General features: G+C 39.4%; 2 protein-coding genes across 3 annotated transcripts; both read right to left on the bottom strand.

The window, feature by feature from the left end:
* Nucleotides 1-759: 759 nt before the first annotated feature.
* Nucleotides 760-3956, bottom strand: rabif (RAB interacting factor). The gene is made up of 3 exons (XM_034586272.1): nt 3822-3956; nt 3352-3504; nt 760-1941 (listed from the first exon to the last, which is right to left on the bottom strand). The coding sequence occupies exons 2-3, from the start codon at nt 3493-3495 to the stop codon at nt 1693-1695; spliced, it is 393 nt and encodes a 130-aa protein (XP_034442163.1). The 5' UTR covers nt 3496-3504; nt 3822-3956; the 3' UTR covers nt 760-1692.
* Nucleotides 3957-5458: 1502 nt separating this feature from the next.
* On the bottom strand, nt 5459-13240 carry adipor1a (adiponectin receptor 1a). Of its 2 annotated transcripts, none has more exons than XM_034585698.1 (8): nt 13134-13240; nt 10883-11098; nt 10685-10798; nt 9648-9819; nt 9278-9464; nt 7631-7818; nt 7095-7288; nt 5459-6941 (listed from the first exon to the last, which is right to left on the bottom strand). In XM_034585698.1, exons 2-8 carry the CDS (start codon nt 11027-11029, stop codon nt 6813-6815), a joined length of 1131 nt encoding a protein of 376 aa, XP_034441589.1. In that variant the 5' UTR covers nt 11030-11098; nt 13134-13240; the 3' UTR covers nt 5459-6812. The 2 variants fall into 2 exon arrangements, with proteins under 2 accessions (XP_034441589.1, XP_034441590.1); XM_034585699.1 differs by having other exon boundaries at nt 12978-13194.
* Between the last annotated feature and the right edge of the window lie 273 nt (nt 13241-13513).

Below are 13513 nucleotides of genomic sequence, written 5' to 3'. Positions count from 1 at the left end.
TTTCACAGCACACAAAATAACAATGGACCGGATCATACAGCAAATTCATCACAAAATACTGAAGGTGTGGAGATTATAAACGTTTAGTTTACCTAATTTATCCCCCTCCTTTCACACACACTGTCTCTCTTGCACAAATATTGAACTGTTTTCATACGACATATTTCTTCAGTGAGCGCAGCCACAGTAATGTGGTGCTGTGTGGTTGATGCTGCTCTTTTCGTGTAAATGTCTTTTACTGTTTACGGCTACCGTTTGTGCCCTTTATAGTATATTTATGGTTTTTCATCAAACACTATCTACATCTCTTTATTATTATGGCCTGTCCACACTACTGTGATCTGACACATTTTAGGGTTAACAGGTTAGATTTGATCAAGTTCAAGTTCAAATTCAGTAAATAAAGTTATCTGGCTAAGCCCTAAATCCTGTGACATTCATTTTCCTGCATGACTGAATAGCAGACTACTGTTGCCTGTTGTACACTGAGCAATTTGTAACAGGGTTTGCGCTTGTTTCTTTCAGCACTTGAGAGTTGCAAGACTATGCATATGCTCCAACAAAACAGTTCAAAACTGAAAATGTTTCACTAACTAGTTTCAGGGCAAATAGCTCCTGTAGCCACAGCCTTCTAAACAAAAAGAAAGGCAGCAAACTGAATCTCAAGTGTTGATGTTAGCATGGAATCAACTCCCTGTTTCTTTAGGGCAAATACACACTATCACAGACTGGACACTTTAAAACAATGAGTAACTGTATAGGGATTCATCAATTTATTAGTTACAGAATTGAATAATCTATTAAAATAGTAACCAATTCACTTATTTAAGGTAAAAAAAAACAATGAAGTCACAAGTTTCCAGGATCATCCACCAGTCGTATTTAGACTGTTTGTTTTGTTAGATGCACAGTCCAAAATCCAAAGGTATATTTCATTTACAATGTTAAATAACGGACATTAACAAATCCTCATTATTTGAGACGCCATAACTTAACAAAGTTTCCTTTTTAATCTTCTTATAGGTTAAATCAGTTATCAGAAATATGTCTCATTTACTGCTGATTGACTAAATGTTTCAGGACACAACTTTTTTAATGCAGTTTAATGAATGTTGATATGTGTAAATAACTGAACAGTCTGTCTGCTGATTAGACTCCCACTAACAACAAGACCCCAAAAAGCAGCTGGTGGTTTAGTAACTGACTGGTTCCATAGCAGATAGTGTTGCCTTTAAATGTCTGTCATGAATATGTATACTGTATACGTCTTTATGTATATGTACCTTTTTGCCTTCCTGCTTGTTGTTTGATTCAGTGGTAGAGGATGTTCCCAGATCATTTACAAGCAACACTAACACACAACTATTCCACACATTATTGAGCACTAACTCTTGTAAACAGACTCCACACAGATATCTCAATTCCATCAACATGACTGATGAGATGAGATTAAAAGACACTGAGAAAAAGAAACTGGCATTCTGCAGGAAACAGCTGGGGGACGACATCAACACCTTCCCAAAAAATGATTTTATTAGAGCGGAATGGTCACATTGTTGTCGCTGTGTGAGTGTGTGTGATGTGTTACGTTGCTCGGAGTCAACTCAGAGTGTAAATCCACAAAAAAGTTGCACAGCCTGCCAACACATTTAAAAACAAAAAAGTTCTTGTGGGATCATATCAGCATTAACACTACGCATGATTCACCCTTTCCACAGCGACGTAGAAACTTTTCTTGTCATCCAAACAGTGCCAGCCGATTGGTCCAATCTCACAATCCGCACAGATGAGATACTTAATTCTCCCCACGTCGTTAGTGAAGCCCACGTTCTCAAAAGTGTACATGTCGTCCACGAACCAGTGGGTGGTGAGAGTGTCCCCATCCACTGAGCCATCTGTGGTACTGAGGCCACTCTTTTTCCGCATCGAGGGGAGGAACAGCTGGTGGGAGAAAACACAGCCTGTTAACATAAGAACACTTAACAGAGCTCGAATACAGGTGTGCATTTCCTTTTCGGTTTTTTTGGCTAGTATGTACATGAGACGTTTCCCATGTATCTAAGTCTGATACAAATGTTTTAGTTGCATATGATCAATCAAGAGACAAAAAACAGTCCACGTCAAACTTGCACCTACGTTTGAGCTCTAAACTACCTTGCTCCACACTACATATCAGTGTTTTAGGTTTTGTACCCTGTTGATCTCTCAAGTTAAAAAGGAACCAGTCTATTTGCATGTTTTCACCACTGGTTTTGTTTCCCTGTGATGCACCTTGGAACTGGGCTTCTATCAGACACATTTAATACTAATTATGCAGTACTTTCCTGAGCTTGAAGGTCACTGTCTACAGCCCACTGATACAAAGTGACATATAATGATGATGATGATGATAATAATACTACCATGTCAGAACGCATCTGAAATTTGTTTTGTGTCATATAGCAGCTCCATTTACAACATTGCAGGCAGAAAAAAATCAAGCCTAGAAGCAAAAAAAATCATACATTTATCATAACATCAATATCACAAGAAGTAAACGCAAAAGACAACACAACAAACATTTAACATTATAAAACAAGGAAGATGACACTCCTTCAACGTACATTTGATCTGGGATTAAGTTCCATATTTAATCGTGGAACCTTGTATCTCCGGTTGGATGGTAACAATCTATATTCACTGTTCAGGACATGATTGGGATCAGAAACAATGTTGTTGGCCAATCTTAGTATGTTACTATGGCAAGCTGATTCATAGATTTTCTCCAGAGGTTGGCCTAGAATCTTTGAGCAGATTTTAAATTGGGCTGAGCAGCTTTGATTTCAAAGTAGTGGACAGAGACTCGTACCATGAACCATTACAGTACTGCAAAACACTCCTAATCACATACGTAAAAAAACTAAACAAGAATTTGTCTGCTTGCCCCAAAAGACCTCGGGCGGCGGAGGAAACAGATTCTTTGCTTTGTCTTTTTGCAGACAGGTTCGATGTGATCTTTCCATGATAAGAGATGGTGAATCATGACACCCAAGTATTTATAAGGAGATACTTTATGAGAGTCAGAAGGTGAGCCAAATACAATCTCTTCTGTTTCCACTGGGTTAATCTGAAGAGCATTATAATCACTCACTGGGTGCGGACTGGGGTTGTGGGAATCACTTGACAGGGATACTACGACTGTATCATCAGAAGACGTTAGAACGTATTGAGTAAAAAGAGGAGCTGAACCCACACAACCCCGGGGGGGGTGGGGGTGTCGTGAGGGAAGATGAATGGGTTTTATTCACCTGAACAATTCGGACTGTGCTCATGAGAAAAGGGCCCTAGCAAAGCACGTGTGTTACATCATACCTCTTTCTCTGCAAACACAGCCATCCCCGGGCACAGCACTTTAGACCCGCAGCGCTGGCACAGCACCGACTTGCTGTTCTTACCGTCCTCAGAAACCAGGTCGGAGCGGTCCGTGCTGTCTTTGGTCTGCTCCGTGTCGTCCATCACTGAGCGCTGACAAACAGAGGAGCACAGTGATGGTGATGATGCACTACAGACAGTGACTGCTACGGTCCGATGAGCAGCACAGACTGAGCGGACATTGAACCCTTGTAGTGCGGAAGTCCGCTTAGAAATATGACCTCATTTTAGTTTAAGTTTCATCTCATTAGCTATTAGCCTGACAGTAGCTCTGAACGCAAGCCCCGCCCCTGTCATGTATGCTAACGTCAATGCTAACACTGCTTCCTCCTATTGTACAATAAATGGCTTCATTATACAAACATAGACATGAGTTATAGACACTTGAAAAAGATTCAAACACGACGTACCTATTTGTTGACGTAAAAACAAGCGATGGCAACGACAAAACAATCGTACGGTAGAGAGGTTTGCTCAAGCTAATCTAGCATACTAGCTGCTTCTGAAGTGTACCAGCCACTAAATGTTCCCGTCCAGAAACACAGGCTGTACTTTGGTTCCTGGTTAAACAGACTCGAGAATCTGAGGTGGACATTTTTTTAATCTATACTTTATATTCTACAATCTGGACCGTGGTAGTTAATCAGCAATAAAATATCGTTACTATAAAGTATTTTCTTTTCTGTTGGATTGTATAATGTGTAGCAATGAATCATATTTTAGAACTCTTCTTTCTTTTCACTGAAAATAATATCTCCAAAGTTATTAACAGTGACAGCTCTGAAATAAAAGCTTTAAAAAGTACAATTTCCCTCTATAATAAAGTGTAGAATAATAGAAGTACAAAGTAGTATGAAAACGAAGTAAAAATTATACGACGAACAACTCAACGTAAAAATATACGTAGAAAATTACTACCAAAGGGATTACTAAGTATTTGGTTCATGAAACTGTGGGATACTACATGATATACATGTGACCTTAAAAATTGCAGCACAGAGCAGCAGTGTAAGAGTTCTTCCCATGTGCTGAACATTTAGAAACTGTATTAGGACAAAGTTCAGTTAGTCAAGTTTAGGTGATGAGTTTGTACGTTTTTAAGTTGATTAACATTAAGTTAATGGGGACTCTATGTAAAGCATGATCCGGACAGAATTGTCAAATGGAATTCACTGGGTATGTGACACTGTGCAATATCAGATTAATCACTCAGCAAGCCAACATCGAGTCTGCTTCACATTTTGCTGAATTCATCATTGTATAAAGTCCTAACATTCAGATGTTTTTGAACTCAGGATTTAAGGGGGGAAAAATGAGCACAATTGTATCATTAATTACCATCACTTGATCTTGAAGCAGACCTGTATTGAGGTAGAGAATGAATGTACTTTTATAAATTGAAAAATGATAGTGAAGGCTCTAATTACATCTGATTTATACTGATGATCAGGCATTTTGACACAATTATGCCAAATTTTCTATGATCATCACCAGCTGTGACCACACCCACACATCTTTCCTGCCACTGCAGCTGCAAACGTTGCATGACAAGGAAATGAAGAGGAGCTGTTGTTTATAAGATTTGTATGCGTCAGACATAAATCTCTGTAGAGGTCATTAAATTGTTTTAAAGACAACATGCTAACAGTATTTGTAGTAATGGAGAAGTAATGAGCATCAGTTGACGAATCCTGTTGTCTTCAGTTGCTCGCTGTTCAAAAATAACAAGTGCACACTGCTAAGAGTAAAAAACTCATCAGCTGCTTGTTTCACAGGAACCTTTGAATACAAATTACAGACAACTGGACACCATGTTTGTACATGTGGAAAAAAATTTATTACAATAATTTTCCAAGATTACCATTAATAAATATTTATGTTTACATTTCAGTGAAATGTATGATTTATCACTTTCTACACAGGACAAAACACAAAGTCAAGAATACACGTTGTTTTAGTCTTTGTAATAAAGCTTGAGTAAGTTGATCTAGAAAAAGGAGTCTTAAACAGCAGTTGATACAACCTATCAATGGAGTTGTACGTTCGATGATGATTTGATTGTATATTTATGGCAAGGAAAACATGAAAAGTCAACATCTGGAAATCCTTGAAGCTCCCTTGACAGTTAAGATAGGCCATTTCATTTAAAAACATTTCCGTTGGCCTAAGGCACAGGAATACTAAAAGTTTATATCAATCATACATAACACATTTTAAACCCCATATAGTGATTTAAAGTTTCGAATTTCATGGTATACACCCAGGTGCATTTGATATTTACACCTCTCATTGCATCTGAAATCTAGAAGAAAAATACCTAACCCCGAACAAAAAAAAGACAGAAAAAATAAAAATAAAAGACCGATCCAGATCTGTACATTGTGCGAAGCCCATGAACTATTACTCCAGAAACAAGTTTTCTGACTGAAAAATTACAGTTTGTCATGTTTTTATTCACTTTCGCATTTTTATTATTTGTTTGGGATTTTTGTCAATTAAAATAACACAACAAATGCAAAACATCTTTTATGCATTTCAGTATAAAAGTCAAGGAAACTAATCAGCCAATGAATAATTTTGGTCCAAATCAGACTAACATTAACCCATGTGTAACTCAGACTTCTCATATATGGGATTTGATTTATTTATACTCCTTTCATAATAATGTATTTTATTTCAATGGGATTTTAGAGTAGTGACTGGGCTTTCGGGTACATTTTGTTTTATTGTAGAGTGGGCTATGGGTGGGTTCGTCGTGGTCCCACAGGTTTTAACGGAAAGCTGTACAGTTAACGTCAGCACAGAATATCTGGTGACATCCATATACACTATGTGTGCATACTTGCATCCTCTTAAAACAAGTGTGTGTGTGTAAGCCCTGAAGCACCTAAATGGTCCTGCTCTACAATATACACCTGCCTGGCTCTAACCTGCACGTAAACTGAAAGGGACAAAAAGGGAATAGTTTATAGTTGGTGCTCTATGCTACAGCAAAAGTAATACTCTCTTATACCCCTTGCACAATGGTAACAGACTATGGAGAAGTTGGGCTACTAGAGGGTTTCTAAGAATTGACCAAAAAGTTACAGTAATGTGTTTTTGGTTAAAGTCCTCATTGAAAATGCAGACTTTAAATTTCATAATTATTGTAGAAGTAGTGTCTGTGGAAGGTTCCCTCTATATTTTATTGGCTGGTTAATGCAACTTTATTGGAGCAGAAACGAGCCAAACCAGATTGACAACTAATAACCCAAACAGGATGTTAGCAAATCAAAAGTACAAGGAGCAACAAGTGACTACACTCAATTCCAGCAGCATTTTAAGTGTGTGCGTGTTTGTGTGTGTGTGTGTTGTTTGTGGGGCTATAAAGAAAAAGTATGAGTAAGTCACAGTCAGGGCTCTCAGAGTAGAGAGTCATCTGTGCATCCTCCCTCAAGTCCGTAGCGAAACTCCTGCAGGTTGGAAACTCCATAGAAATGAATGAATGCAGCTGCCACGACCAGAACATGAAAAATCTGATGAGAGTGAAACTAGGGGGCAGAGAGAGAAAGAAATATACATACAATAGTAAGATTCTTTACAATGAGCTTCCCACATCAAACAAAAACGATATCCTAAGGTATTTGTGTAACTAATCCCATGAATCTAAAAAGTTCTTATATACAAACATATAAAATGCTTACCCAAATGTCACACTTGCCAGGGAAGTAGCGCTCAGGGATCCTAGCTGCATACAGACCAGCACCGGTGATGTACATGGCACCCATCAAGTAGAACCAACCCATCTGGCCGACTGTGGTGGCCTTAACAAAACCCTCCTCGATGGTGAAGTGCATGGTGGGTACAATGCCGCTTAGTCCCAGACCCATGAACACACCTAAGAAAAGCATGGACTTGAGTTAATTGGTGTCATTAAAAAAAACCCAAAAAACATCAATATTTCTAAACATTAAAAGACAGAAAAGATTATTTCAATACAATTATTTAAGACATGCAAACGAAGCATGCAAACCACACATTGTCAGTGTTATCAGTCTCTAACCCTGTCCCTACTTTTTGGTTTGCTCTGCAAGAAAATAATCACAACTGCTTGGGAAAGAAAACACTGTGACAGATGTGTGGTGGAACCATAAAACACGAACTCAAGCAAACAGCTGCAGAAAATGAAAGAGGAAACAACTTCTTGAAAAAGTGGTTATTATCCTCTACTGGTGAGCACCTGCTCTCGTAGGTCTGTGACGAGGTGTAGAGAAGCGGTCCCACTGGGCCACTATGATGGCTGCAATGCCGAGGACACATACAATGGTGAGGTAGATAAGGCGAGGCTGAGGGGAACAGTAGAACGAGTAGTACAGCCAGGGCACGAAGGAGCCCATGATCAGGAGGGCGATGCCCGAGTAGTCAAGTCTGAAGAAAAGAGGAGAGAAGAAAAACAGCTGCTCAGTGTTTGACTGGATCATCTGCTGGATGCAAATAAAGCAACGGTTTTCTTATGTTTCTATTTATGTACATTTCTAAGTCTATCGACATTTTATACATCTATACTTTTATGTTCATGTAGGATGAATTGCACAAGGACACAATTCCATACAGTTATTCTAAGTATTTTTGAGGTTTTAGTTTGTTCAATCGTATATGATTATTCAGCCCAAATGAACTCGATGATACTCAGTAAACAAGTTGCAGCTTCAACCACAGATCAGTTTAAATCACTTCACTCATGCTTGAACAAAAATAGCAGAGCTGCAGTGTAAAGCGCCGTCAGACTCAGGAGCAGCTCTGGGTTGAGTTTCCAGCTCAAGTACATTTAACATAGAGACAAGAGTGATGGAGAGACACCTGCGTTCTCCCACCTGAATGTTCTTTGTTTAATGTAAAGTTTTTTTGTCTTGTGTCTTTTTTTACTATTACATTTTGGAGCTACAAACACTTTCTATAGAAATTGAAAGTCTGACTCTGAACATATTTCACTTTTCTGGTGAATTATTGGAAAGGTCTATATGAAGATATATTTGGGAAGTACCAACTTACCAAAATCACCTCAATACAGTTTTTTTTATCTCCTCTCTCACTCACGCTGACTGACACACAGCCACACCAACTACAGGTAACTAAATGAAGCCTACTATTGTAACTTGGTAAACTCACCGGTAAAAGCAATTGCTGTTGGTCAGTCAGTGCTGAGGTGAGCTAAAAAGACATTCTAATTCAGACTAAAATGCAGAAAGATAAAACCTTTAGTCAGTCGTCTCTAATTTTCCTAAACTTAGGAATGCTTTGTTATGACATAATGATATATTTGCTTCCTGACATCTTTGCAACAGAAGGACAGCCTTGCGGTGGATTGTTACAACATTTTTAGGACGGAAGGTCCAGGTGTGATGCGCTGGGGTCGTGTCTGAGGGCAGGGATTGTTTTCATACTTTCACAGTATTTATATAACACCTAGATTTGCAGTATATTTTAAAAAGACATGGATGTGTCACTTTCTACAATATAGTACATTTAAGGAAAAGGCCAGCATTACACTGTATGAGTGAGAAACTGTAACAGATGGATGGCATGTGGGAGGAGAGAAAACACCTCATTTAGAACTAAGATACTGTAAATTCTTGAAATAAATAAAATTCACTGAGACAGATTGCTGTACCATCATTAGTTTTGGCTGAACTATGAACCCTTTTGCTTTGAATTATGACTTTGGGCTTATACCTTGTGAACTACACTGAAGTGCAGGTTCAATATGATGACAACTATGGATAACATTAAAACCCACCCACTTCAAGAGCAGTGGGTGTAAAATAAGAGAAGAGTTTGACAGTTACAAATGCTTCCTTTAAGACAGTTTGACAGTTTGAGGCCTTACTTGGAGAAGGTGCGAGACACTTTCTCAGAGTGGCAGTAGACGGTATGAAAAAGCCAGGAGAAGCTGAGGCAGAGTACAGCTCCCAGGAAGAACATCCCAAACACCACCTTCTCTTGCAGCGGGGCCATAAAATACATGTTGGGCCTCAGCATGGTTAACGTGCCCAGACAAATGAATAAGATCAGCCCTGAGGGAGAAAACAGATTGGTTTCACTGACAGTCAACAAGAGAAGAGTCCAAGACTTTTCCAGATACAAATTTGATCAAACCAACATGTCTAGTTGTAAACTACATCAGAAAATGCTGCTCAAAAGCTTCACTCAGTAATGCAGTAAAGCTATGCACACTGAGTGCAGCTTGTTATTCTCACCTAACAGGTGAGTCCAGATGTTTCCTGTCTCAGTGTGAATTCTGAAGATACTTCCAAAACAGGCTCGGAAGGAGGGCATTGGGGGTCGGTGTCCATGCAAGAGGTAATCGTTGTCCTTCAGCCACTCTGGCAGGACATGAAAAGGGATGACCCTCCAGCGCCCCTCCCAAACCTGAAAGGTAACAACAGCTTTTTACTCACAGACATGCAAATTCAAAGTCACTGTGAATTTAAAAAAGTTAACCACTGAGAATTGTTACAAAGATGAAAGTGAAACAGATAGATTGTATATTGTGCTACGGGCACTTCTTAAACATTTAATATCTCCGCCAAGGAGGTTATATTTTCATCGTGGAGACTGAAAAGTGTTGCAATTTAATGCAGATCCAACAAAAAAATCGGGATCTAGTGAATTTAAAGGTGGTTCCATTAGAGGACAGTTGGGCCTTGGTCGAGGTATACGCCCTTCTGATAGATCCTGTTTCTGATGTGGAATATAGTATCATGCTAAACTCACATGACTCACTCAAACTACACAAAGCATGATTGTTGCCGTTCATCCAAGTCTGCAACTGAACGTCCATTAACCTCGCCGCTAAACCACAGAGCTGCACACCTGTTAACCTACGAGCTGAGCAGAGGGTTGAGTTTCTGCTTGTTTAAAATGGCTGCTGCAATATTTATGCTGCTTCAACCTAAGACTGTGGGCATAGTTGTGTAAGGTCATAGGATCTCTTTTCTTAACTATCAATATCTACGACGCAGTAGGTTTATAACAAAGTAAAAAGCCAAGTTATTATAGAAAACCTACTGTTGTTTTTACATTACAGCTAAGAATTGTAAGTATTGAATTTCTCCAACGCCCAGGTTGGAAACAATGTGTTGACCTGTTCACACCAACCTCACTCCCAGGTCCCAGTGTCTGTATAAACCTTTGACTATCATTGTGGGAAAGTAAAACCTGGACTGGTGGTGCTGTAATCAAAATCAATACTGCTACAAATTCAACATGTATTCTGTTTAATAGACATTGTTACCTTGTGTACAAACTCCTCCATCTTCTCCATGGCGTGGTGAGCCTGGAGAGGTAAAGTCATGACCTCTCCCACCTCATCATCCTCCTCTTCCTCATCAGCAAGCATCGCGGCTCCCTTCAAAAGAGACCACAAGAGAAAGTTGAAGCTACTGAGCAGAAAAGTTTCTGGGTGTGTTCTTAAGCTGCTTTTTTAACGTACCTCTGGGTGGACCCCTTTAGATGCTGCATGTCGCCCCCCTCCTTCCTCCAGCAGTGGCCCCAGCTCCATCAGCTCCACATCTGGGACATGGCAGTCCTCAGAGATCCGGCAGTCTGCATCACTTGCAGACCCGTTTCGGGCTGACATAGGGAGACTGCCTGATGATCCACTCACAATCTATGTATTCGGCTTCAGGCGGTATACTTCAATTTCCTCCTGGGCAAGAAGCACAGTCAAATTCACTGATTAATTTGACATCAGTACTCAGTTTCTCTCAATAAACTCTGCACTGCACAAAACAGCAAATATAGACATGAACCTAAAAAACAAAACAATGCACTAAATGAACAAACTGCTGCAATAGACAGACAAAAGAAATCTATGTGCAGATCAGGCTCTTGTTGTGTTTTGTGCAAGGTCATGAGCAAAGCCTCCATTATATTTAATAATTTTCTATGTATGGATATTGATGTAAACTAGACTGGACTTTCAGACCACTTCCTTTCATTTTTCTATTATAAGAGCGAGACAGAACCTGAGCGGAGGTATGCACTCTACTGAATACCATTCTACTACTATAACTGAATTTTTAGTAACAAATTAACAATACCAAACTTAATTCTTTACTCTCTTAACATTAAACTCTCTCTAAATATTGCATTTTGTTAGTGGAAACATAATTTACTGAGAGCTGCTTAACCTGAATCTAGAAGATCACTACTTTATCACTGACAGATTAATAACGGCCATTAAATTATTACTTAACATTTACTGGCACCACTATCTCATCAGATGTTATTTACAAAGACTTAATAACCTGTTATAATTATTGGCTTCATTACTGTTAATACGTTGTTAATTAAAACTTTTCAGACCAGATTAAAATCATTAATAACAACATCTTTGTATGCTGGAGTCCTCCTCCGGTATAACACTGGAAGTCTCTTACATGGCGCCATGTTTCTCACTTTCTGATAAGCTGCAACAAATGTTACGAAACCATTAATATAGGGTAATGCATTTGTCAATTTGTAATAAGTCGTTTGCAAAATGTTACCATATTTAGCAATTAACATATTAACAAAGGTTTACAAAATAAGTCACGGTGGGGAAAAGGACAGTGTATTGGTAGAGACATAACATCCCCTATAAGGTGTGTTCAAGCTGCAACCATCATATATGGTGCAATCCTTTGATAACAAACTGGGGTCATACAGGATTTGTCCCTGCCAGTATTAACCCCTTAGTGTGAGATAATACAGCACTTTACTATGGTATCACGAATTGATCTGTGATTAGGTCGAGTTTCCTCATAGTGGTGGGTGGTGTCATTTTCGTCATATACGTGTTTGTCTGTCTTATGTATGCTGTATGGCACATGACGAATTTCCTTAAGGACCACTATCTATCAATTAATCAATCAAATATATCAACCTTGCTGATAATCTGTTTTTTTAACTTTGGTCCAGATGTCATGCAGTCATTGACCCAATGGTGAGTGGTCCCACCGGACATTGGATGTTGCTCCAACATGAATAGAGCTAAAATACAGACGTGTCCTGCAGGGGGGGGGGGGGGGATCTTTCACCGTCTGAAAAGCTAAAAGTAGCTCGTTTAGAACTGATGTGACTCTGAAAAGCATCGCTAAGTGATTTATTAACCCGCAACAGAGCCATGAATTAAAGGCTCTAAAACCCTTAAAAGGTTGACGGTGCTCATTAACCTCGGTCCCGATGTAAAATGGCTGGTGAGTCTCATTGTTAGATCTCGCTCACTACAAAAGAAGAAAGCAGCGGCTTGCACTCCTTGAAACGCATCCTCTCGATGGAGGTTGGCAGCGTTACGTCCAGACACAAAGCAGACACACGACCCGGAGCCGAGGCTGACAACACAAACAAAACCTGCCACACGGATGTCGAGCCGCAGCGTCGCGTGGAAACACGGAGAAAATAAACGTAAACATCCGCAACACACATCTAAATCCACGGCGCGGCTACGACTTCACAACAAGGAGCTGGGTTTACACGAAGCAAACACCAAACACACACACAATACATCTGTGAGTCAGCTGTCCACGGAGCGCTGCTAACGTTACCTCTTAGCTAGCGCCGAGCAGCCGCGACGATCTTCTGTGAATTCACCTGAACCGACGCGGATTTATTTCCTCTACGACGACAACTAATCGCTGATGTTTTAAAACCCGCTGTTCCGACACCTGCTGCTATCGTTTCGACGAGAGGAAAAGAGTTACCTGACAAGGTGGCGTTCTGACCAGGAAGGTGAATTATTTATCTACATGCGAAACACAATCCTTTCCGGAAGCCGCGAGCTCTTCCGCAAACCTAATCCCCACTTCTTTTCAAAATAAAAGCAGTCGTTAACGCCTGCAAAACATATCAAATACCTTTGTTTTGTTTTCTTTAAAATGCGCTTTTTTAAAACGGTGATTTAACGCATTTGAAACGCTTTTCCACCAACATTGTCGGAAAGGAATTAATAAATGCTTTGAAATTAAACGTAATAAAACTATTTTTGATGATTACGACTAATATCATTAATAATAATATCATGTTATGTTAAATTATGTTTTTTTTAACCTATAGTTATTTTTTTTTACCTATAATCAATTTG

This window comes from Hippoglossus hippoglossus, chromosome 5, assembly GCF_009819705.1.
Source record: "Hippoglossus hippoglossus isolate fHipHip1 chromosome 5, fHipHip1.pri, whole genome shotgun sequence".
Lineage (NCBI taxonomy): Eukaryota > Metazoa > Chordata > Actinopteri > Pleuronectiformes > Pleuronectidae > Hippoglossus > Hippoglossus hippoglossus.
The sequence above is the reverse complement of the archived record's forward strand: the minus strand, read 5'-3'. Positions and strand labels throughout refer to the sequence as shown.